A 25,198-nucleotide genomic window follows, 5' to 3' on the forward strand; every position below is an offset into this window, starting at 1 on the left:
AAAGGGCAAGAAAAAAAACAAAGTAAGAAAAGTTATTCAAGTTTAATTTATACAGTTGTGCACTGCAGCAAATATTTTAATTGTCACTTTATATACTTTATATAGAACTTTAGAACTTTATATAAATCGATTAAAAAAAAAAGGAACCTGTGAATGCTGATTTCCTTTTCTTTTATACCTCAGTACACCACAACAATTGTTGAACTTTTTATACTATTTTTTTATTTTACTATAGAACGGTCCACTTATATTGGAGGTTTGGAGAAGTTGCATCTTCTACTTAGTGTTTTAACCGCTAATCAGACTTTATTTTTTCTCTCTATAGCGCTTTACTGATCGCAACTGTGTTTGACCGAAACGTCAACTGCCGCAGAGCTGCCTCTGTAAGTTCTCTGGTTGAGTTTTAAATTCAAGATTCACAGTTTCATGACAAATGTTAATTTTTATGTCTCATTTTGTCCCAGGCTGCCTTCCAGGAAAATGTTGGGAGACAGGTTTGTGACCGCAGTTTTGACTACTTGTGTTTAATGACTAACAGAATTACTGTGATTTGAAATTTCTTTGCTGCCATCCAGGCCTTGCTCAAACATGCCTTGTTAGCAAATCCTTTTTTTTTTTGTTTAACAAGTTCTTCTGCACAGCTAAAAGCCGCCAAAAGGAAATGATTTACCCACATTAATGCCAACACCTGTTTAAAAGGAATAACCTGTGTCCTAATTGAGAATAATCTAACCAGTGACCAGCAGCATGAGCCATTTTTCTTATTCAGTGCACTGAAAATGTCTCAGCCTTATGTTTCTTTCCTCTGTCGCATTAGGGCACATTTCCTCATGGCATTGACATCTTAACTACTGCAGACTACTATGCTGTAGGGAACCTTAACAAATGCTATCTGAACATAAGGTAAGAAACGGTGCATTATGCCTTTGTTTTTGTTTTTTTTACCAACTTTACTCCCACATTACTTGAGTTAAAATTAAAAATTGGAGAATGCTTAGGATTTTGACTTGTTCAAGCACCCTGAGAAAGTACTGTGCAGTGGCAACAGTAGCACATAAATTTTCATAGACCATACTCCAGCAAGTTCATGTGAAGCCACACTAGGGGTGGGAAACTCCATCATGTTTATCATGTCGTACTGGTATATTTTACGTTGTTAGTCAGAGAAACATTGAGGTTCTCAATACAGTACTTATTCAGTCATTTTCGGAAGTAAAGCATGTACAGAGATAATCCATACTGAAAGTCCTGAGAGGCCAGACCACGTTTTACACATTTTATGAAAAAATGTTCAAACCCATCAAATCGAAGCTAACAATTATGCCGCAACATGAACATAACTTTGAAGCTTAAAGACAGAGCTACACAACTGATGTTTCATTGTAAACACAAATAAGTCCAGTGAGTTATACTAGGGTGTGTGCAGGGTCTTGAAAAGTGTTAAAGTTGATAATGGAATTTAGCAAAAATAAAGGCCTTTAAGTATTAAAAAGTATGAATGCAAGATCATAATGTCTTAAATGTTTTTGCTGTTTTCATTTTTTTATATTTGTAAAAAGAGGTTGTGGGCTTTTGCTTTTGTTTTTACATTTAATTTGAATCACAAATGAGAGTCTGATGGAGTGCCACCAGATCTGACGTCAGTCACACGCTTGTTTGTTCTGGCCTGTCGAGCCATTAGTGCATCCTTAAAGCTCCTCTGTACCCTCGCTAGCAAATTACCAATGTGATTGAGGGATGTGTGCATGCAAGTGATAGGTAAATGCAAGTTTTCTGAGAAGTGGCTGGAGGAGAGGGTGTTGGAGCTGAGACTGGGACCAATGCTTTTTAACATTTCACAGGATTTTGCAAATAAGAAGTAGCTGTGCAGTGAAACTTTTGCCTAATGTAATACTAGCATAGAGTCTGTTAATGATAGCACTGCCACTATTTAAAGAAAAGCTTTATTATACTACATTAACAAATACTATCTGAATTTTCTTGACTATGTTGTCACGTTTTTTTGCTTACAGTCAGCACAAAGCATGGATATAACTGTGTCACTGATGTATCAAGGATCTTGGAAAAGTATTAAATTTGATTTTAATTTTTCTGAATATACCCTGTATACCTGAGGCTTGCCTTAGTACATACACAATCAATCTCTTTTGAATTATTAAATAGAAACAGTTGTCAGAATTTCCATCTTTATGTGAAAAACTAAAATATTACAGTATGACATGAAAACAATACTTGAGTTTCTCAACACTGAACGTGATATCGGAGGAACATGGCTGTCAAATGGGAAAGGAGCGTTGTCTCAGAGGTTATAGTACAGGAATACAGATGTGTTTTTTAGATATCTGATTTAGAATCAGAAAGAAATACACAATAATAACCCGGTTATGATAAACGTTGTAAAGAGTATGTTTCCAATAAGATCTAATTTCACATGCCAAAAAAATGCAGCTTAAAGTAATTAACAACATTTTTAAAAGGCTGCTTTGAATGCACTCAGCTTAGTTTAATTAGTTTAGTTTGATTGATTAACTTGTGTAACCTGAATGATTCACCTGTTCTAACCTGAACAGAGGTTGGAACAGGTGTTGCAAAAGCTTCTTCTAGAAACCCTGTATTAATTTCCTCATTGTGTCTTCCCATGAATCTATTAGTCTCTGTGGTTCCTCACTGAATCTTAACTCTGCTGATTTGTTGAGACATGCTGCTTGCTTCCCTCCACTGGTTTTTTGTTTTGAAGATAGGAGTCTTTTCAATAAAAGCTACATTTCATAAGGCATATTTCTGAACAGTAAACAATAAGGGTGTAAAGGTATCATAATCTCCCAGTACAATAATACCTCGGTTACAATATGGTATGGTTTTTATTGTGATTTTAAACAACATGTAAAGAAACAAATGAAGACACTGAAAAAAGTGACATTTACTGAACAACAATTGCACCTTGAAAATTATAATATGTGCAAAAAAGTGACTTATGTGTGCATTAGGCTTAGAGATATAAATGTATACTTTTGTTCTATACCCCTACATCTCTTGTAAACAACTGTTTTTGCTTTATGGATGAATTTGACAAATGAGAGCAGGGAAGCTATTAGAAGCAGCCTTCCTGGTTTCTGCTGCAAGCTATGTGTAAGGCATTCTGGGCTCACTTGCAGTGGTAACCAGGAATGGCACTTTTAACAGCTTTTCTCCCTCATCATATAGAATAAAATGAAAAAGGAGGTTTACTTTTTGGTTAATACATCTTATGGAGTGCAGTTTTGATAAAGAGACTCGTTACTTTAAAAAAAAACAACTTGGGATGGGGTTGGAGTGACATGCTGCATGGGGAGCTTGGATGACTGAATACGTCGCTGGTGGGAGAGAATTATTGTGGTGCATCACAAGTAAGCTGCATAAAACATGAATGACACTTAGCAATAGCCGCTTCCAGCAGAAGTTCCCACTTCCATGGCAGCTGCCAGGAGATGACACAGACTGTTCCAACTATAAGAATTAAGGATCTGGTTTTAAAAACTGGACTTTTTTAATTCAGAAATTTCAGTGCAGAATTTTTACAAACTGTACATTTTAAGAAAAATAAAACAAAGTTGGTTTATATGTAATAAAGGCTATGGTTCTGTGTTCAATACCTTTACTCTTTTCAGCATCTAGCAGGTAAAGAAAGTAATCTTACAGGAAGTGGCAAAATTGTGACACCAACAGCAAAACAAACACTGTAGCAGTTAGAAAAGAAAAAGATGCTAGCCGCAGGGTGTATCTGGCTGTACAACTGCAACAAACCACGACGACAGTATAAGGATTTAGAAACGAATGTACTCATGTCGATTGGCTACAGAAATTCCCTCCCACACGTTTTAATTGTTACACTGCTATTTCTTGGCTGATAGCAGCTATTCAATAAAATTTCCTTTTTTCTCCCAAAGTGTCTACATAGCCAGTTTCCCAGAGTACACCAAGGCCATGATCGATCATCTGATTACCATGAAGATTAACCACTGGGATGTGTAAGCGCTCTTGATGCTCTGCTCTTCTTAAAATGATCAAATATGAGGGTATCATTGTCCTGAATGTAGATATTTGGTCACCACTGTGTTATTCTTAATATGTTTTTTAAAGTGCAATTCGAGAGCTCTCCTCTAAAGCGCTCCACAACCTGACGCCTCAAGCACCTGATTACATGGCAGCAACAGGTAAATGATGTTACCTTACCTGTTCCTCAGGCAACAGAGAAAGTAGAGTGCTCATGAGAAATGCATGGCCATGAAGGATGAAAGCCTGTAATTATTTACATGACTTGGTACACCATACATTTTTCCTTTATTGTTGCTTTCAGTGTTACCAGAGCTGTTGCCCATGGCAGTGGGCATTGACCTCCATGCTCGCCATGGAGCCATCCTGGCATGTGCAGAGATTATGCACGCCCTCTACAAACTCGGCCTTCAGACCAGCAGGTAGAGTCTTAGTCAACAGTTCAATAGGTTATGGAGTAAGTGGAATTGCCTTTGTGGAGTGGAAAATAAGTGGAAAATACAGTAAGAAGTTTACCAATATCATCAACCTAAACTAATTTACTGTATTTGCTCAGAGGTGGAAAAAGTGCACGACTATTTTACTCACGCAAAGTACAGTTACTCCGGTTAAATGTACTTGAATAAAAGTAAAATTACTGGTTTATAAATCTACTCAAGTAAAAGTAAAAATTATTTTATTTGAAGTTAACTTTAAATACTAAGTAGCTACTGGGGAGATGTTAAGTAAAATATGATCTTTCCTTATTGGCAAGAACAACAAGAGAATAGATCTCCAAAGATGTAGTTGAAGTAATGACCCCTCTATAATAAAGTAAAATATACAGCAAAAGATTTTTAGTTTCAGTTAAATAGAGTAAATTTCAACACTTTAAAAGTGTCTACATCAGTCCACGCTACAAACAGTTGAACTACACTTTTAAAATGTTAAAAATATTTTACAACATGGCAGAGCTGTGCTAACTTTTGAAAATCTTTGGTAATCTGTGGATATCATCTGGCGAGAACAAAGCAGAGAGTCAACCTCAAAGCAAGGAAATGCATACTGATAAAGAATGAGTACTGTCCTTTAGAACTGCCTCAAGTCAGAGATGCGAACTGTAACTCGGTGGATAACTTCACTCATGGTGCAAATTTGTCTCACATCACAAACAACAGCAATCCACCTCAGATCTGAAATGTCACTGGACAGAGCTTAGATCAATTGACTCAACAGTATTGAACTAACACTGGGAGATCTACACTGTCAAATAATTCAGACACTGAAGATCACTCAGAATGGAGTGAAAATCAACTCTGAAATGTTTAACCCTGAGATATCAACACTCCATGCTGTGTACAAAAGCTCTTTTGGGATGTGATGTTAAATCATTCTCTCGCTATGTGCTACTGTGTAGGCAACAGAGTTGGAAAAAGTACAAGAGTTTTTTACTCAAGTAAAAGTACATTTACTCTGGTTAAAACCTACTTAAGAAAGAGTAAAAGTACTGATTTCAAAATGTTCTCAATAAAGTACAAGGTACACAAAAGTGATACCCCAAAAACTACTCAGTTACGCTCATTTGAGTCAATGTAATTAGTCATTTTCCAACCCTGTATTTTCGTTTATGTTTTCTGACACTGGCTCTTATGAAAACTTTTTTTACAGAACATACAGTGTATTGAAGAAAAGATAGGCTAAGTTGGTTTAAAATGATATTAAAAAGTAGTTTGTAGTCAGTGATTTTTTTCCTCCTTTGTTCATTAGAACCTAAATTAACCTAATGTTTTTCCCCACAGGGTTGTTGTAGACATGATTTCTTCAGAATGTGTGGATGCATTGAAAAACATTCACCAGATGGTAGGTTTTCCTTAGAGTCGCTCAGAAATGTTGTAATGAACAGTGGTCACCGAGTTTTCCATGCTAACATTCAAATGTGAATTATTTTCAGCTGCATGACAGGAAACAGTACAGGTAGGCAGATTTATATCCAGCATAGTTCCATAAAATTATTTTGTTTTGATTTCTGATCTTATCTTATTTTTTTCTCAAATATAGGGGTTTTGGTGGAGAGCTTATGCGGCCTGCAAGTAAGTGCAAATGCAAATGATAAAACGGATTTCATGTCGGTCTAACTGTTGCAAAACACCTGTATGACTTAAACAGCATTTACCTTTTCTCAAAACACAGTAAGATTCATCAATTTTGTCTTTTCCATAGTGTTCAGTCTCATAGAAAAGCTGTCCATGTCTAAAATGCCTTTCAAGAATGAGCCAGTTATAAGTAAGTTTTTTTTTCTTATAAGCTGTTGCTGTTAAGTTTTTAATGTTTGTAATTCATCCAGTTTTTAATGTTTAATTTTGATTCAGTTTTTAATGTTTGTAATTCATTTCGTTTTTAATGTTTGTAATTCATTCAGTATCCAAACCGAATGTTTCTAATGTTGTGGCACTTTGTTTCAGCTGGTTGGCAGTCTCTTATAGACGACACCATAAAGACTCTTCATTTTGTTTCAAGTGGAGCAAAGGATGGCATTATGGTAACCCTGATAAATAATACTTTCCTTTTTGTACCATCTTATGAGATATTACAGAAATGTTATTCATCACTACAGAAATACCTAACCCAACCTATCAGGGTTGATGATCTTTATGCTTTATCCCCTGCAGTTTGCAGCGGTGTCAGCCTTGTCTGCCTTGTGTGAGGAGTACTACCAGGCTGAACCAGGCCAGGCTGATACACAAATGCAGGGTGAGTACTTATTTTTTTTTTTTTTTTTTTTTTTTTATTTAATTTTATTTAATACGGAAAACCTCACTGAGATCAATAATCTCATTTACAAGAATGTCCTGGCCAAGAAAGGCGGCAGCACAATGAACAGAGTTACAGACATGAAGTATAACGGTTATAAACACAGATCAAACAAATCCCAAAACACAAAGCACAAAGTCATTGGTCAAAACATCTACAACTTGAAGCATCATCCTCCAATGCCTTCAATCTACTTTTAAAAAGATTTAAAGAGACCAATTCTCCAAGACAAAGAGTCTTATATTCCCTCATCCCACTAGTTTTACTGTACACCTGAATTTAAAAGTGACCCTGTCACATTGTGTCTTTGTTTGTGTGTACCTGTGAAGATGTGTTGGTGTCTCAGTACATCGAAGGGCTGACGAATCCTCAGATCCCCACTCGATGTGGATCTGCCCTCGCTCTTGGGTGTCTGCCTAGATTTATGATCCACAGCAAACTGAAGCAGGTGTGTTTTGAGGCTGTGCACATTGTCTAGCTGCTCTATATCTTACTATCTCTGTATCTTTAAAGTTTTTTGTTTGTGTCTTCATGTTTGCATGCATGGGTTGCTGCAATAGATCCTTGAAGGCCTTCAGCAGATGTGCAGAGTCAGCCAGAAGGAGGGGAATTTTACTGAGGCAAGAAGAGATGCAATCAAAGCTATTTCTCAGTAGGTGTCTATGAGTTTTATTTTCATTCCATGTATATCTTATGGTTTTGACTTGTGTCATGAAGGCCTTTTGTCTGCTCTCTGTGCTAGTTAAGTGATGCTGTGTAGGCAGTAATTCTTAAATAAATAGTCACCTGGCTACACCTGCAGGACCTGAATGACATGTCCAGCTATAAATCAAACAACAAATGTCATTTTTTACTCAAAGTATCTATTTTTAAAATGATCCTCACTTTATCAGCTCCTTCATTTCTCCTAGTGGCCCTGTGTGTCTTTAATAAATTAAATTCAAGTTTTTCTCAATCTTCCTCCATCAGAGTATGTATGAAGGCGGGTGTCTGCGCCCTCGGCTCCCCAGATTCTTTTCTCTGCTTAGAGAATGTGTCAGAGGTCTACAGGACTCTGCTCAACAGCATGAATGACTACACCACTGACAGCAGAGGCGACGTAGGGGCCTGGTGAGTTGACATCCATAAAAAATAAAGGCAGAGACACTCCCAGCTAACAAATGCACACTTTTATTTTGCCTCGGGGATTAGGAATGCTCTCCTGCCTGAGGCCTCTGGTGTTTTTCTGTCCCTGTTTGCTCGTGTCACTCGTAGCCCCGGGCCACGCTTACCACCAGGAATGTCACCTGGCTCGTCACTTGGCCTCTCGACATGGAATGTGCCGCCTCTTTCACACTGCCATGTAATCTTTTGTTTTCCCTTGCTGGTTTTCTTAAATCTGTTTTTCTCTTTGCTTGCACATCCTTAACTCATCTATTCCTTCTGTTTCTTTCTTTTTTTTTTTTTTTTTGCACCACACTTTCTTTTACATGCAGCACAGTTATTTCTTTAATATCTCATACACCAGATGTTCCCTTTTTGACTAACTTAAATGTTTGCCAATAGGCCAGCAATCCTCAGTTACACTTGAGGAATGTGCACCTGTATCAGGGTTTGACTTTCCAATGAATTACCTGATTATCAGTTCACATAAACAGTGCCTTGCAGCAGTGATGATAATTTGACTATGAAACTGTCAAAACCTGTGACACTTTAGTGCAGTCTCTGTATGGTGGTGTGCGTCGTTGGGCCAACTCATGTTTGTGCTTGTACATGTTTCTCATTTGCCAAATATGTTTCAGAAATTGCTTAATAAATGGCTGCTTTTAAGAGGTTGTGGAAATCATAGGAGTCCAGGTCAATGTTTTTGAGGCAGGAGTGTTGACTCTTTCTGTCATGTCCCCAGGGTAAGAGAGGCAGCAATGACCAGTTTGATGGAAGTGACTTTGCTGGTGGCTGGCAGTGCTCCAGAGATCCTCTCACCTGACCTGTAAGAAGAATTATTTTTTTTATGTAACCTTTAACCAGAAAAAAACCTTACTGAGACTGTGAAATCTCTTTTTCGGGTGTCCTGAATAAGGCAGACATAAGCACAGCTGAAGTTTCTGACAGACAATGACCAGCAATATATTGAATGATTGACAAAATTTACACCTTGAAAAAATTACAAAGGCATAAAATAACAAATTTAAACAACAAGTATACATCAACATCCCCCAAAATCATAAATATATCAGGAAGAACATCTACAGCAAATCTGCTTGCCTCCAGGTCATTTAAAATCAGCCTAAAAGCATTCAGTAAGACCAGTTCATTAAGTTTCAGCTCTTTTTGTAATGTAAAGGGAGCAGCAAACTTTGCTCAGTTTTGATCTTAGAAACAAGGAAAAGTTCCAGAACTTAAGGTTGTACGTTCCTGTAATTTTCTGTCTGAAACTAAAACTGTGATAAAAAATCAATGCCTGGATTTTCATTAATAACTTTGACTAATAGGTAGAAAAACTCCACCCCGTCTCATGTCACCAGCAGGTGACCACATAAGGTGTCAAGCCGGTTGTTTATTCATTGCCTTTGTAATCTTTGGTGTCTGAAGGTGTGGTCCAAATATGTCAGCGCATGTTAAATCCAACTTAGATCATCAAGAATTAGCAATAGTAATAGAGGACCGGGGGAAACAGGCTACATTTAGTTTACCTGCCATTTGGTTTATTACGGCCTAAGGATGTTTTTTAAATGTCAATGTAAAAAAAGCGGCGGAACAAGAAGGCAGCACTTTGAATCAACGACTTGATCTATGTTCTTGTGTCACATTTTGTCATGGATTCTGACTAATCATGACCAAACAAATGCCAGAGGGTTTTTTGCCCAGTGGCTGGTTTAACTTGTTTAACACAATAGTAACTGAGTTCAGAAACTTTTATTTTACTCCCTGTAAAATGCAGTCTATTACCTCCAAGTTGCACCCCCCCAGGCAAGGAAAAGCAACTTTATTTACAGTGTAGAGCACCATTCATACACAGAACAATTCAAAGTGCTTTGCAGAGCTACAAACAGAACAGTTAAACATTAAAAGCATTCAAAGAAAAGCATTAAAACATGTTATGATTTTCTCTAAAGTTAAACTGTAACATGTATAGGCCATTGTCATGCCATCTACGGTGATGTACAATTAAAAAACGCATCAATTTCTCCTTCTTGAGCTTATGGATGTTTATCAGGATACTACTGGACAGTATATAAAACTGTAAATATTTACAACCTTTCTTGTGCAACTGTAATCATTTCCAGCAAAGAGTGTCCTTGTTGTTTTTTGAGGCTCAGTAAAAGACGCATTTTCTAACAAGGATTGAATGAAACACCTTCAGAGGCACCTGCTTTGCTTGTATAGGTTGTTTGCAGAAGGGTCAGGTCACAGCGAAAAACTCCAGACGGGTGGCAGGAAGTGTTTCTGCATCAAGAAGTACTGTCAAAATGTCAATGTTTTGTCCTGTTGTTGGCTCTGCTAACTATTCAAACTATGGTAAAACAATATCAAATCTACTTTTAAGATCTGAAAGTAGTGACACATTCAGGCAAAAAGTTCAAAAACTCACAATAAGACTGTGGCAGACCTGGATTAAAATCCTCTGTTGAATGTCTGTAGGAGCCCAGTCAGATGCCTGTGTGTGGTTCAGTTTTGTTCAGCACAGCATTTCAAAGTTAGGCGTGGTAAACTCTTATCCTCCTTATGTTGCCACTGATGGTGTCTCTCAAGCCTCTGCTCAGTCACTGCTCTGTCCTGGTTAATTGTAATACATATGGTGTTGAAAGTCAACAGGGATTTTTACATCTTGTGCGAGGCCAGGTTTGACCAGGTTGTTAAATTGAAGTCATACATTTACAATATGTATAAAAAAGTGAAAAGCAAATTGCAAATTTTGGACAAAATGTCAAATCATCCTCTCCTTATCCCCTTCATTAAGTGGTACTATGAGCCAAGTAATTGTCCAGTTTTACTTAGCCGATGGGAAGCTTGGAATTCCTGTGTTAGCTAGTTAGTTTAAATGAAGCAGTTTACAATAGTTCCCCCAAGATAAACCAAAGTTAAAGTGAAATTACTCTCAAAAAGTGAAAGAACACAAACCTACTCAATTACAGTAACCCAAGTGAATATAATATATCACTTTCCACCTCCAGCGACGGAGTTAGACGTATAGATTTGATTTATTCTACTGCTACAAAATGCTGACTGCAATAACGGGGAGAATGGTTGATGAAGAATGCATTGATTTCAGTTGATGGTCAACAGAGCCATATCCAAAAAGTGGTTAAGTTGACATACTCACTAACAATTTGCATTTACCTATTTTACACTGAATAAAGTGGAAACCTGCTGGGACTTATTCTTTCTCTCTGCCTGTAAGGGTGAAATGTACAATGTGCTGCCTGGCCCAGCAGGCAGCAGAGAAGATTGATCGCTACAGAGCTCATGCTGGAAGCATCCTCCTTCACCTGCTGCACAGTACAGACCCTGCAGTACCTCACATCCCCCACAGAGAGGAGCTGTTGAATATTTTTCCTGTGTGAGTAACCCCTGCTCTCCAGCAGCTCATCCAGCAGAGCAACAAGCTGTGACAGATGCAGGGATTTTAATCAGTCTTTGATGTGCACATTTAATATTAACGTTTGATGTTCAGGGATTGCATATGACTGCACTTTTTGTATTTGTTGATCTTTGCTTTAATTTGCTTTCTTTCAGTGAGACCCTAACCAGCCTGAACTGGAATGCTCCATCCCAGGCTTTCAAGTATATCACCCAGCTGCTCAGACTGCCTCAGTATCAGCATCACACCCTGTTGGGCCTCACCGTGTCTGTAGGAGGGATCACAGAGTCCACAGTAGGTCAACTTTGATGGGAGGAGTGGAAATCTGTCAAATCAGAATAAAACATTTTACTGATGAGTGGCATGTCCACATATTATGCAAAAACATTTGCGCAAATACCTACAAACAAGGCATAGGAATAAAAAAAGAAAACATATTGAGAGCTGTGTCAGAGAACTGCTAACTTAGCTTCTAAAACTTACAGCAAGGTGTCTTCACTTACGGGAGATTTAGGAACATTTTCAGAACAATTCTGAGTGAGGGAAAGACAGAAACTGAGGAGGCATAGTAGACCCTGCATTCTTCCCAAAGCTGTGATAGGTTGATCTAAGAACAAAGATAAAGGAAGTGAATGAAAATACTCAAATTAACAATGACACCCATAGAGAATCAGTAAAATTAATCAACCTAATTATTGAATCTAGTCAGGTATTGTGTAATTTGGAGGTCTTTTACATTATAAATGTCTCTGTTTGATAAATTTGGAGCCATACTTTAAAAGTGTGGCCTACATAATGTTTAAAAACATGACCAAGGAGCTGGTTTTGCTTAGATGGTTTTTACAGAGACTACAGTCCACAGCGCACTGGTCAGAGGATTTATTTACCATCTTGGCGCTGTTTGGTAGATTTTTTTTTCCATTCTTTCTCCCCGTATTCCCCCTCTCTCTTCAGCAAAAACCCAAAAGTAATTAAAAAAAAATAAACGCTCTTGCAGTAGCCTTGTATCCTGTGAATAACTTTTAATGTGTGATTAAATGTACCTCTGATGTAAAACGCATTTAAAGCCGGCTTATACTTCACAAATTCAGCCAGACTTTGGCCCGACTGCAATATCGCAGCTCATTGTCAAACCTTGGGCCCGATTTTACACACAGGAATGACAAACACTTGTAGTGTGACATGATTTACGACGTGTCCAAGACGTCTTGCAACCACGATTCAACAAGACTAGCATGACAGAATTTTTTCTTGCATCATTGTCTCATTTGACACCCAGACCTGAAATCAGCACCGTGAATCCTGACGCCTACCAACAGGAGACGATTTGCTCCTTATCCTTAGCTTTGCATCATCATTTACAAGAGTCCCTACATTTTCTCCCTCCAGGGAACTAGTATGTACATTTTATTTTCTTTCATTTGTGTTATCACTTGCATACCTTAAGCTCTATCTGAAGAAGAGCCAGTCCATATTGTCCTCCTCTCGATAAATCCATACTTGTTATCCATAATTCATAATCAAATCCATACATTTTTCTTGATTGTTGTTATCTTCTTTTATGAGCAAAAGACCGCTACAGTTACATTAAAGAGATATGTTAAAGAGTGATTGACAGTCTTTTGTCCCCCCCGCCAAAACAACCTGTGAGAGAGAGTGGTGACATCAGCATACAATGAGCGTGTGGCCTGTCTGTCAGCCAAGACAGGGCAAGATTTTAGTCTCATAGTCTGACATGGTGCCTGCGTGAATGACCAAAAAAACTGTGTAGTCTGAGTCGGCATTTAGAGGGACCCCATATGTATGCATCAGTTTATACTGAACAAATTCTTAGATTGACTAAAAACCTGTTATTCAAAATTTGTAGTACTTGATTCAGTGTTCAGAGAACATTTCTCTGTTGTTCTTCTGTTTTCTTCTCTGCTTGGGAAACTCTTAAGCCTTTTCAAAGTCTTCCTCTCTACTACTAACAGTTTTCCCCCTAGGACCTCTTAAGAGGGGCTAAGATGAATTGTAAATAGCTTTTATCTTTACAAGGATCTGTTCTTAACTAGGAAGGAAAATTCTTAGAAGACATAATTCTATGAACAATCTTAGAATTTAGTCACAAGGAGCAACTCTCGGTACTTAGGAGGCTTTGTGAATACAGACTCAGATCTTTGCCTAATTGAACATATTCTTTTAATCTGTGGCTCTGCATTTTGAGAGCATGACTTATTTATTTCATGTCCAAAGTTTAAAGTCCTTTCTTTACACTCACACAGCTTCCACTTGCACTTCGAATTGTTCTGCTAATAATCAAACTACGTGTCTGCACAAAGTAGCAAGGGAGGTACACATGATGCAGGAAATGGATGATGAACCCTGCAAGAGGGAACCCACCCATTTAGGAAGCTCTATATATAAAGCAAATATTACACTAATGAGATAGGGGAAATATGGATTCTACGAGACTGGGGATTTGAAAGGTTATTGCAAAGATAGATTCAAGTCTGAGAGCGACATTAAGTACTAAAACTACAATTTGATTGCTAGCAAACAACAAATAAATCAGTTTTCAATTATACATATTTCTAAGGGCAAAAATACAGGGGTAAAAACAAGCTATTGTGTTTAAAAACAAACAAACAAAAAACTAGAAAAGCACTCTGTGAGCGCAGACCTCCACCATTAGCCCTATCTCCCAATAGTAAAGAATCCTTTGAAAAATTTCTGGATCCAGACGGTAAATGGGATCACTCCCAAAATCTAATCAGTTCTTTGTTATGGCATTTCTGACATTTCCTGAAAATTTCATCAAAATCTGTCCTTAAGTTTTTGAGTTATGTCATAACAAACTAACAAACAAACCCTCCCGATCACATAACCTCCTTGGCGGAGGTAACTATGCTGTTTTCTGAGTTTCCTCTTGAGGCTGGACCAGAGGTCATATTCCCAGCCCATGGTCTCTTTAATTACTTTTGTTTGTTTAATTTTTTTTAGCTTTTTACAGCTTTATTATGCTTTATTATAACGATATGCTGTGAAGGAGCCACAGGTCAGACTTGAACCTGGGCCCAGAGGTCAGCTAAGACTATACAAATTCAGCCTGATTTTGTCCAGATGGCAACGTCCCAGCAACCACATCTATAGTTCCTAATGCCTACAGATAGGAGAGCATTTGCTCTTATCTATGTATCATCATTTACCAGAGTGACATTAAACAAGTCCCCACTTTTTCTCTGTCTGCAGATTTTGTATACAGTGATGTTCTTGACATTTAATCACATTTATACCTCAAGTTCTATTTGAAAGAGAGCCGGTCCATATATTCCTCCATCTTTATATTTTGAGAGGAGTCCATTATTGTTTCCAGTTTGTATTTTTCTCTTTGTTAGAGCAAAAAACTGCTAGCATCACATAGAGTTCTTCTGTTGTAGCAGAAGTCTGATCCCCCCCCTGCCTCCCCAACGACCTGTGAACTCACACACATTTGAGGAGACAGTGGTGTGATGTCAGCATATGGCTCACACTTGTAGTGTGGCTGGCCTGTCAGCCAAGAAAGGACAAGATTTTCATTGGATAGTCTGACATCCTGAAGTTGTGAATTACCAAAAAAAAAAATCATCTTGTCTGAACCGGCCTGCTTGGCCATCTGTGCCCCAATATGCACTTCTTGTTAAAATTGACATTTTTCAGCTGAAATAATCATGTTTACAGCCTGATTAAAAAAACAAAAACAGTTTTAGTGGGATTAGTTCACATTTTTATTGACACACTCCATTTTGTTTTTGTCCAAAAGGATAAAAGTTCTGCATGATGGGGGCATGGCTGATATGACTGCAAGCTAGCGATTTATAGTTGTTTGTCAGGAGGTCGACTTGCCTAAGCTCTATCTCTTTGTTAGTTTCTAGTTATACTGAAAGTTAATTTGAGATGATATGGCAGCCACCACATATTGGCCTCAGAGGACCACTTCAGTAACCAAGTGGGTGGTATTCAAGCCAAGCACAAAATAAAAATGTTTTAGTCTCACACTGAAGGCGACCCTATTCAGTATAGAGGAAAATCTTCATAAATCCATCAGCCTGGCGCTGTTTTGGAACAGTATTTAATTTCAGTAGTAATTTAGTTGAAGGCTGTTAACTACACTCACAAATTGAGGCTACAAATGAGATTTTTATTTAATGTAAATGATGACTTGAAAGAAAAAGGATGATGGATTGTAATATGGAAGAGGTTTAGTTACAAATAGGATTGATTTGAGCTGTTTTGGCTTTTTCCATGTTGTTCTTACTTTTTACCGCTGTTATAACAATATAGACCCCCTGACATGATGGATGCATGGTGGTAAATCCTGCTGCTATTAAATACTGTTGGCTCTTGATTTTTATTATTTCAGATGAATTAAGGCCAATAGGGGGAGCCATATGTCTTATCCACCCACTCCTCCTAACTATAAGGCAGTCTGACTTTTATGAATTCTTAAATGACAGATATGAGGCTGTTATTTATCTACACCTTGACTCCTCTGGCAACACTACCTGAGTTTGGATCACTGATCCCAATGTATCCTGAAAAAAATGCAAGTGCTTCAAGCAACAGCCAAATATATTTTCCCACCAGTTGACTGTTTTAAATCCAGTACTAAATAACAAATTTTAAAGCGTGTTTGCCATGTTCCCTATCTGACCTCTTGCACACCATCACTCTGGAAGCTCACATGTGGCCCCTAAATGGGGTTGATCAAGTTCTCCCTCCTCCTCCAGTTTGACCTGACCTCTTAAAACCAATCATTCGCAAAGTGGTCCTGCCCACAAAGATTAATGATAGCTGGGTTATTTTTAACATTCACTGTTTGTGGATTTAATGAAAGAAAAACACATTTAATGCCTGTAACAGCAGTGATTTCTATAAAGTTGGATTCATCTGCCAATGGAGGCTGTTAACGTGTTCCTTGAGAGACGCTCTGGCACTCCTTTTGCTTTTACCTCCTGCTTTGGCCTGAGAGACGTGATGGACTGATATGTTTGTACAGGGTCGAATGCAGGAAACTGAGCCAACACTGCATAGATACATGGGCCAAGATTACCATTCTCACACCACAGGCTCATATTCATACAGGCCAGAGAGAGATGAAGCTTCAACTAACTTTCCAGGAGCTGCACTGGAGGCCAGCAGGAATGTGGAGAAACTGAAGCTGAGCAGGAGAAATGAGGGACAAAGTATTTGATGTGTATAATTCTTGGAAAAAGAAGTCTAAATACTTGAGGTAGAAATGTAGCCATAGAGAGACACTTTCAAAACACTTAATATTTTGTATTTAAGTGTGGATTAAGAAGCTAAATACAAGGTTTCTATGTAACTTTGTTTATTCTTATCATTTTAAGTTGCTATGCTACAAGGTCTTTCTGCAGTCAGATGATATCACTGGTTTCAACAGTTTATCATCTTATGGCTTCACTGATTCACTTTTGATCCCCTTGTAGTCAATTTATATTGAAATAGTCTTCATTTTCTTCTGTTTGTAGGTATCATTGACAAATTCACTGCAGTTTTGTTATACAGTAAATTACAAGACAGACACTTCAAGTAATTCCCTGTGCCTCACTCTACAGCTATCATCATAAATATATATTATTTACCAAAGAAAGCATTAAGAAAACAGTCAAAGCTTCCAAACAGCCTCATTGATATGAGTCCATCTGCTCAATTTATCATTTTTAATTATTTTAAATATATTTTAGGGCTTTTTATACCTTTTATGATAGAGGAGGACAATGGGAATGAAAGAATGGGGGAGAGAAAAGCAGGAAAGAGCCACAGGCCAGACTCGAACACGGGCCACCTACGTACATGGGGTGCAGCCTAACCATCTGCACCCCTGCTAAATTAATTTATTCAGTTTTTGTTTCACCTTTTTTTTACCTGGAATATTTGCATTTAAATTCAGAAATCTTTTTTAAGAAAACCCTGCTTAGACAGCTGTAGCTTTTCTTAAAAGTGCTATACAAATAGAGTTATTCTAAGGATTATTACTGTAACCAATTACTGATTAAAACTTTGCTTTTTTTTTTTTTTTTTCCAGAGTAAGACACCATTTTTAACTGCAAACCAGACTGCTGCTGTAAAGGAACTGCTCCTCTCTGACACCTTTTTTTTTTTTTTTTTTTCAGGTGCACTTTTCTTCCCAGTGGTTATTTGACTATCTGAGAGGGATCCAGCGGGACAGCACAGCTCTGTCACAGTTTGGAGAGTCATTGCTGAGTGTCTTCAGAGACAATCTGAAAAATGACAGGTACTTCTTTAACAACAGTGTATTCATAGCTCTAGCCTTAACAGTATCAGATTGATGTGTCAGATATCAGTGTCAGCTCAGCCTATTTAATAATACTTTTTTTTTTTTTAAATGTATTGAATTTCTACATTTTTTATAACCATAATTTTACCTGCTAATCTGTAAACAGTTTAAGTGAAAAACTTTAATTCCCATCTATAATTTGTAAAGTTAAACCTAGAATTTTGATTTACATGCAACTTACAATAATGCCAGCTTTTTTCTGTTATTGTACAAAATATTACATTAATGAAATATTTGTGCACTGCTTTGGCAATGCTAACACGTTTTCAATGCCAGTGAAGCTCATTGAATTGAACTGATGGAGTTGTAAGACATGTCAGCCTCTTCTATTTATAAAAGCTGCAATGTACGGATTTTTAAAACCTGTTTAACTTGTAACAAGCAAAGATTGATGAAATAAGACCCTTTCAAATGATCATTACGGGGCAGCTTTTTTTGATAAAGGATACACAGTAATCTGAGAGATTTATGGCCTAATGCAGTGCTTCCGAAAGTGTTGGTTGCGGCCCTCTGGTGGGCTCCAAAGCTACTGCAGGTGGCCACGAGAGGATATTTGCAATAAATGAAAAAAAATAGACCTGATTTTATTAAAAAGGTTTTTTAATTATAACATTTTTTTGTCCCAGAATCAGATAAAAACAGCAGAATATTCAACCCTAATGTCAGGCTTTTATTTCATATAATGTACAGAACCAATGTCATAGTTTAACTAGTGTTTGATTAATTTGTGACGATCTGTTGAATATTCTGCTTTGGCACATCATGATTATAGGAAACATAGGAGTAGATTTAAAGAGCTGAATGTTTGAAAAGGAAATCTAGGTGACTTTGCAGATGCCTGCTAAAAGATAATAAACACTAGGGACTTAATACTTTGTGACTCTTTAAATGCTTTGCTATTAATGTTAGTCTCTAAAAAGTGATTTTCTGTATATGAAGTAAAAATTTGGAGCTAAAAACTTTAAATCTCATGTTATGGTTCTATGAGGATTTGGCAGGCCCCAGAAGATTTTCAGGTTTCACTTCGGCCACAACATACTCAAGTTCAAGAAAGGCTGTCCTAATGTTTTCTTGTGTTTTAACTAGTTTAAGTTGTCTCCAAACCAGCATGTTCCCTTAGTTGATTTTAATCCCATCAAGAAAATTAGACCAAAAGAGCCAGGTATGTTTTTGGATCTGGCTATTTTGTGATTTACAATTTACTTACATAGCAACACTTGATTAGTGCTTTTGTAGTTGTTAGGGTAACAGTGCATCATGTCTGGTTTCTCAGAGACAAGTTTAGGATGCCACTGTGGCCGTGTCTACTTTTTTGAGACACCGTATGGTTGCAGTACTTTTGTCCTTTGTTTACATGTGACTGTTTTTATTATTTCTGCTGTAATTTTGCTTTATATATTGCAATTTTAAAAGTGGCTTATATGGCTGGTCATCTTTTAGTCAGTCTCTTCTGATTGTTTTCCAGGGTGTCCATTCCTTTTCTTAAGATGCTCAACCAGATGCTGGCTAACAGCTGCTTTGAAATCTTCACCACACAAGAGAAGTGAGTATTATTACTATCAGCTGCAGCTTTGTTTACATCAGGAAACAACAAAGATGCCAATGATGCTGAAGTTTTCCATCTCTGTTTTCTCAGTCATCCCTTCTGTGTGGACCTTTTGGCTCTTTGCAAAGAGTCAAAGAAGGCCAAAGATATTTCCAAGCTGCAGGCCTGTATATCTGTGTAAGTCTTCATCTCTTTCAAAACTAGTTTTATACAGGACCAAAGCTGAAAACATAATCTGTGCTGACGATGCTCTTTGGTGTTTCCTAGCTTTTGTGGGCTGATCCAGTTCCAGGGTGATGTGAGGAAGAAAGTTTTGTCCCAGCTGCTGATGCTGCTCTGCCATCCTTTTCCAGTGGTAAGTTCAGATTTCAGAAATAGTTAGTCATGCCTCATAGATTTATAAGAATTATGACAAGCTGTCTTTCAGCATAAAAATAATGCATCTATCTTTGTCACAATTTAAAGATGTTGATTAAATAAATTAGCCTGCTAAATTAGCTGTAAATATTGTTGTAAATGTGTAGTTTTAGCCAGACTAGAGGTGAAGCTCTTGAAGTAGGCAATGTTGTTCTCGAAGTGGGTCAAGCAGTTGGCCCAGACAAAGTATTATTGCCACTATTGAAATGTCTGCTTAAGTTGTTATAGAGAAATTAATGGTTTATAGAAGAATGCACAGCAGTATTGGTGATAAAGCTATATGATAAAGGGATAGTTTTTTGGTATATTTTTTCAGGCAGAATTATTTAAATGATTTGGGTTATAAATCTGCTGATTAACAGTATTACCATTGTACCTCAGATGAACTCTGGGTCTGTATGTAGTCATGCTTTACTAAAGAGGGGTGCACACGACAAGATATTTGTGCCAGTTTACACCATAGTCAGCAAAAACCCAACTATCTTATGGCCTTATGGTTCTGAAGATGATCTCTCTAGATCTTCATGTTGAGTGTGGGGTGTTAAGAGAGATTTTACACTGCCCGGTTGCTCAGAAGATGATCAGAGCCGCCTGACTTTAAAACATAGATATTAAACATGTTCAATATTACGATCAGAATTCATGTTAACTGGGGGTAACACTAGGGATAGCCGAGCAGGCTTGAGTAGCATTGTATCATGGATCCAGACAACAGCCAATCGGGGGGAAGCTGACCAGACTGAAGGAGGAAGCACAAGAAACACAGCCATGGCAACGATAGTAAACCTGAAGGATAAGGATAGATGGCGGTTCAAAATAAGGACCAACTTGTTGATTTGTAACACCAACAAGAGTGTTTGTAGGTGTCCTGAAACACATACCACAATCCAGCTGGCAAAGATAGGAACAGGACCAAAGTTGATACTTGAATGGATGTAGCAGGTAGCTAATAGCTAGCTACATTAAGCTTGTTTACTCTAAAGTTGCACCTAAATGCATAAGATTTGGGATCTTGAGAGTGCAGACTCTGGTTATTGGGGAATGAATCTGTTAGTCTATGTTGCGCTGTGTTGGTCATCTTGTTGAACAAAACGTTACAATCTGTTATTACATGTCGTCATGTGTGATTTTAAACATCTTTTAGATAGTAGACATGGTAAATGTTTAAATAACTCTTGTTTTTCTTTACATTGCTCCGTGTATCAACAGGTCTGACAGAGATAAATTAACTATCCTATTGTTACGTCTGTAGATCAGGAAGACCACAGCCAGCCAAATGTACGAGATGCTGTTGTACTACGATGATGTCATAGATCCAGAGGTGCTGGATGAAGTCACAACTATACTCAGTGACACTAACTGGTGAGTGGTCTCATATATCTATATAGTCGGATAAACTCTTACTTCAGTGCTATTGATACAGGATTCCTGCAGGTACTTGAAAAGTCTTAAATTTCACATTTGAACTTTAAGGCCTTAAAAAGTCTGATTTAACCAGCAGTGAGAGATCTTGAATTTTCAGAGGCACTTTGACTTAGATATGTTCTTATCCAATATTTGTTTTCTAGCCAACCCTTAAGGATTTTGATCATCTTCCTCCACAAATTGTTGCATAATTATTCTCCAGAATTCAGTGATGAATGTTCCAGATCTCCTGAGGGGGAGGACCCCCAGACCCTTCTTTTATCTTATCTTGATAACTGTGATAAAATATACTCTGTACTGTTGTAAAACACCAGTCCAGTTCTTTAACATTGGGGTTACCAGGTTGCCCACTTAAAAATCCACCCTTATTTATCAAAGTTTTTCCTAAAAAAAATGATTATTGTGCTTTTTAATACCTACATTGTATTAGAATCAGCTCAGCTTGCCTGTTAAACATCAGCGGATGTGCTGCTGGTACTGATAAAGATCTGTATATGGAATATTGATAGAGGCATTAATAGAGGCATTAAATGTGTCCATAATCCTCAAATTGGGGCTTTTATGACCTAAAAATATATATTGCCCTATACCATATGGCAACAGTTCATCAAATAGAAAATAACCAGCCCTGTCCATTATACTGAGAAATCTCATATGCCTTTGATTTTTTACCATTTACTGTGAAAAAGTGGTTATAATTAGATTTTTTAAAAGTGTGTAGGAACCCTATGATAAGTGTGAGACACTCTGTTGTGCTGGTTGTTCTTCACAGGGAGAGTGACGTTGCTACAGTACGAACCCACAGGAATCAGCTTTGTGATTTGTTGGGAGTCCCCAAGCCACAAATTATTGCCAAGGTAATTATTTAAATGTGGATTCTGTCGGCAGACACAAACAGTGAACTTTTCTGACCTTGTCATATTTAACATCTGAACTCTGTTTGGTCCACAGAACACCGCTCCTGTTTCCTGATCACCTGTGACTTGGCTGTAAAAACAGAAATAACATTTAGGAATGACATGCTCCTAGAATAAAGACCTAACTGGGTGCCACTCACCTGAAGCTGCCTTGTATCAGTTTCTCATAAAACAACAACAGCAACAACAAAAAAACACTTATAACCTAAAATATGTAATTTCTGTAGTGTGTAAGGTATGTTGACGAGAACGCTGATGCTTAACTGTATAGGTTTCTACAGTAACACTAAGGAACTGAAGATGTGCATAATTCATAGATTTAATGGACAGCACTTAACTAAACTAAACACCACCAATAGCCCTAGATACAGTATAGAATGGAAATAATGAAAAGGCAAAAAAAAAAAAAAATTCCAAGTGACATACATTTTAAACATTTCAATGGAGATTCAATGTGAAAACATACACTATATTGGCAAAAGTATTCTTTCACCTGCCTTGACTCACATATGAATTTAGGTGAAATCCTATTCTTAATCCATAGGGTTTAATATGACATCGGTCCACCCTTTGCATCTATAACAGCTTCAACTCTTCTGGGAAGGCTTTCCACAAGGTTTAGGAGTGTGTTCATGGGAATTTTTGACCATTCTTCCAGAAGCGCATTTGTGAGGTCACACGCTGATCTTGGACAAGAAGGCCTGGCTCTCAGTCTCTGCTCTAATTCATCCCAAAGGTGTTCTATCTATCCGGTTGAGGTCAGGACTCTGTGCAGGCCAGTCAAATTCATCCACACCAAACTCTCTCATTCATGTCTTTATGGACCTTGCTTTGTGCACTGGTGCACAGTCATGTGGGAACAGGAAGGGGCCATCCCCAAACTGTTCCCACAAAGTTGGGAGCATGGAATTGTCCAAAACCTCTTGGTACGCTGAAGCATTCAGAGTTCCTTTCACTGGAATTAAGGGGCCAAGCCAAGCTCCTGAAAAACAACCCCACACCATAATCCCTCCTCCACCAAACTTTACACTTGGCACATTGCATTCAGACAAGTACCATTCTCCTGGCAACCACCAAACCCAGACTTGTCCATCAGATTGCCAGATGGAGAAGCACGATTTCTCACTCCAGAGAACGTGTCTCCCCTGTTGTAGAGACCAGTGGCGGCCTGCTTTACACCACTGCATCCGACGCTTTGCATTGCACTTGGTGATGTATGGCTTGGATGCAGCTGCTCGGCCATGGAAACCCATTCCATGAAGCTCTCTACACACTGTTCTTGAGCTAATCTGAAGGCCACATGAAGTTTGGAGGTCTGCAGCGATTGACTCTGCAGAAAGTTGGCAACCTCTACACACTATGGGCCTCAGCATCCGCTGACCCTGCTCCGTCATTTTACATGGCCTACCACTTCGTGGCTGAGTCGCTGTCGTTCCCAGTCGCTTCCACTTTGTTATAATACCACTGACAGTTGACTGTGGAATATTTAGGAGTGAGGAAATTTTACGACTGGACTTGTTGCACAGGTGGCGTCCTATCACAGTACCACGCTGGAATTCACTGAGCTCCTGAGAGCAACCCATTCTTTCACAAATGTTTGTAGAAACAGTCTGCATGCCTAGGTGCTTTAATTTAAACACCTGTGGCCATGGAAGTGATTGGAACATCTGATTTCAATTATTTAGATGGACGAGTGAATACTTTTAGCAATATAGTGTATGATGGAAAAAGGTGAATTTTGAGTGAGTTATTTTTTAACTGAGTTTTATAACCTTTTAAATAAAGGTTAATACTTTAAAGTTTACAATAGCCAGAGTGTTTGAAAGAACTGGAATATTTGATGACTGAATGGAGTTTCTACATGAAAGTGTAACTGAGCAGTTGATGGTTAAAAATGTTAAAATGGCAAACTTTCTGCCCAATCATTTCAATCAAGGCAGTTTCCTGAAAACCATTTTGGAAAGCTTAATGAGGATGATTGTAAGAAATGAAAGCTGCATTCCCAACAATAAAATGGTTGTGTGAAAGAATATATGTGATGATTTCTTCTGTATTTTTTAACGATGATTCAGTTGAGTTCTTTCTAGATGAAGGTCTAAACATCTTTACCAAACTCTAAGCATTTGAAAATAAATCTGTTAGTGTAATTTTCTGTGCAAACACCTTTGATTGTCTACTTCCTGTCAGAGTCTAGTGAGACTTGAAACGTTTTGCTAGAGCTGTTTGCTTGTAACCTGTACCTGAAACTCAGATAGGTGAAACTGAAACTATTGTTTGTGCACACCCCAGGGAAATGCTTCCCATGAAGCTGTTCTGGCACGAACCGTGGAATCACTGGGGTCCTGCGTCCTCTTGGGTCCCTTGCAGACCTACTTTCTTTGCATCATTGGTGGTGCCAGGGATTGGAGGAGTCCCAGGTCTGATAGTGGAGCCTCTCTGGTTGTGGAACAGGGCCTGTTGTGTTAGACTTTCTCATTCTGAGTCTTAATAGTGTTCACATTGTTAAAGCCAACTTCCTTGTCCCACACAGATACAATCGCTGCTTTATTTAAGAATTAGGTGGTGGTTTATAATATGTAGCAGAAACTCAGGAGGCTGGAAATCACTTTATTGCATTATATTCTGTCATATGATTGCTTTAACTAGATTTAAAATTCCCCAGTGATCATCATAAAATTGAGGACAACAGTGAAATATTGTTTATCATGTGTTTGGCATGTGTGCTGCAAAAATCTGAAGAAACATCTGGAAATTACTGCTTGTTTACTCTGCAACAGATTATTTTTGATGAAGCAACTGACTTGTCTTCAAAAAATGCTGCAAATGTATTGTCTGGTTTTAACTTTCCCTTTTTCTCTGCATTTTTGCACAGGGAAATGCTGTATTGTAACACGAAAAAGGCTTATATATGATTCTGTAGACATTAAAATTGAATAAGAATATTGTACTCAAGGAATCAAGAAGCGATGTTACCCTGAGGGCATTTAAGCCACAAGTTTTTGGAAATATTTTTTTCTGATAATGTAGTAATTACTAGGATCATCTGTGTCTAAGTAAAGTACATACAGGTGCATCTAAAAAATGTCGAATATTATGAAAAGTTATTTCTTTCCTGTGATTTATTCAAGAAGTTAAACCTCCATGTACATTCTAGCTCTATCATTGTAAAG

General features: G+C 37.9%; 1 protein-coding gene across 1 annotated transcript in view; it reads left to right on the top strand.

Moving 5' to 3' along the window:
• The window catches only part of tbcd (tubulin folding cofactor D), a 38,776-nt gene extending 16,267 nt beyond the window's left edge, over nt 1-22,509 (top strand). The window contains exons 15-39 of the mRNA XM_041778306.1: nt 326-383; nt 465-494; nt 818-903; nt 3,927-4,007; nt 4,120-4,193; nt 4,337-4,454; nt 5,811-5,871; nt 5,963-5,985; nt 6,070-6,101; nt 6,232-6,294; nt 6,474-6,550; nt 6,681-6,762; nt 7,152-7,270; nt 7,383-7,474; nt 7,792-7,932; nt 8,708-8,791; nt 11,204-11,362; nt 11,539-11,677; nt 17,539-17,660; nt 19,189-19,266; nt 19,360-19,446; nt 19,537-19,624; nt 20,939-21,048; nt 21,884-21,968; nt 22,063-22,509. Coding sequence (XP_041634240.1) covers nt 326-383; nt 465-494; nt 818-903; nt 3,927-4,007; nt 4,120-4,193; nt 4,337-4,454; nt 5,811-5,871; nt 5,963-5,985; nt 6,070-6,101; nt 6,232-6,294; nt 6,474-6,550; nt 6,681-6,762; nt 7,152-7,270; nt 7,383-7,474; nt 7,792-7,932; nt 8,708-8,791; nt 11,204-11,362; nt 11,539-11,677; nt 17,539-17,660; nt 19,189-19,266; nt 19,360-19,446; nt 19,537-19,624; nt 20,939-21,048; nt 21,884-21,968; nt 22,063-22,083 — 2,110 coding nt within the window. The 3' untranslated portion in view covers nt 22,084-22,509. The remainder of the gene's footprint in view (nt 1-325; nt 384-464; nt 495-817; nt 904-3,926; nt 4,008-4,119; nt 4,194-4,336; nt 4,455-5,810; nt 5,872-5,962; nt 5,986-6,069; nt 6,102-6,231; nt 6,295-6,473; nt 6,551-6,680; nt 6,763-7,151; nt 7,271-7,382; nt 7,475-7,791; nt 7,933-8,707; nt 8,792-11,203; nt 11,363-11,538; nt 11,678-17,538; nt 17,661-19,188; nt 19,267-19,359; nt 19,447-19,536; nt 19,625-20,938; nt 21,049-21,883; nt 21,969-22,062) is intronic.
• Nucleotides 22,510-25,198: the final 2,689 nt, after the last annotated feature.

Source organism: Cheilinus undulatus, linkage group 21 (genome assembly GCF_018320785.1).
Source record: "Cheilinus undulatus linkage group 21, ASM1832078v1, whole genome shotgun sequence".
NCBI classification, from domain to species: Eukaryota; Metazoa; Chordata; class Actinopteri; order Labriformes; family Labridae; genus Cheilinus; species Cheilinus undulatus.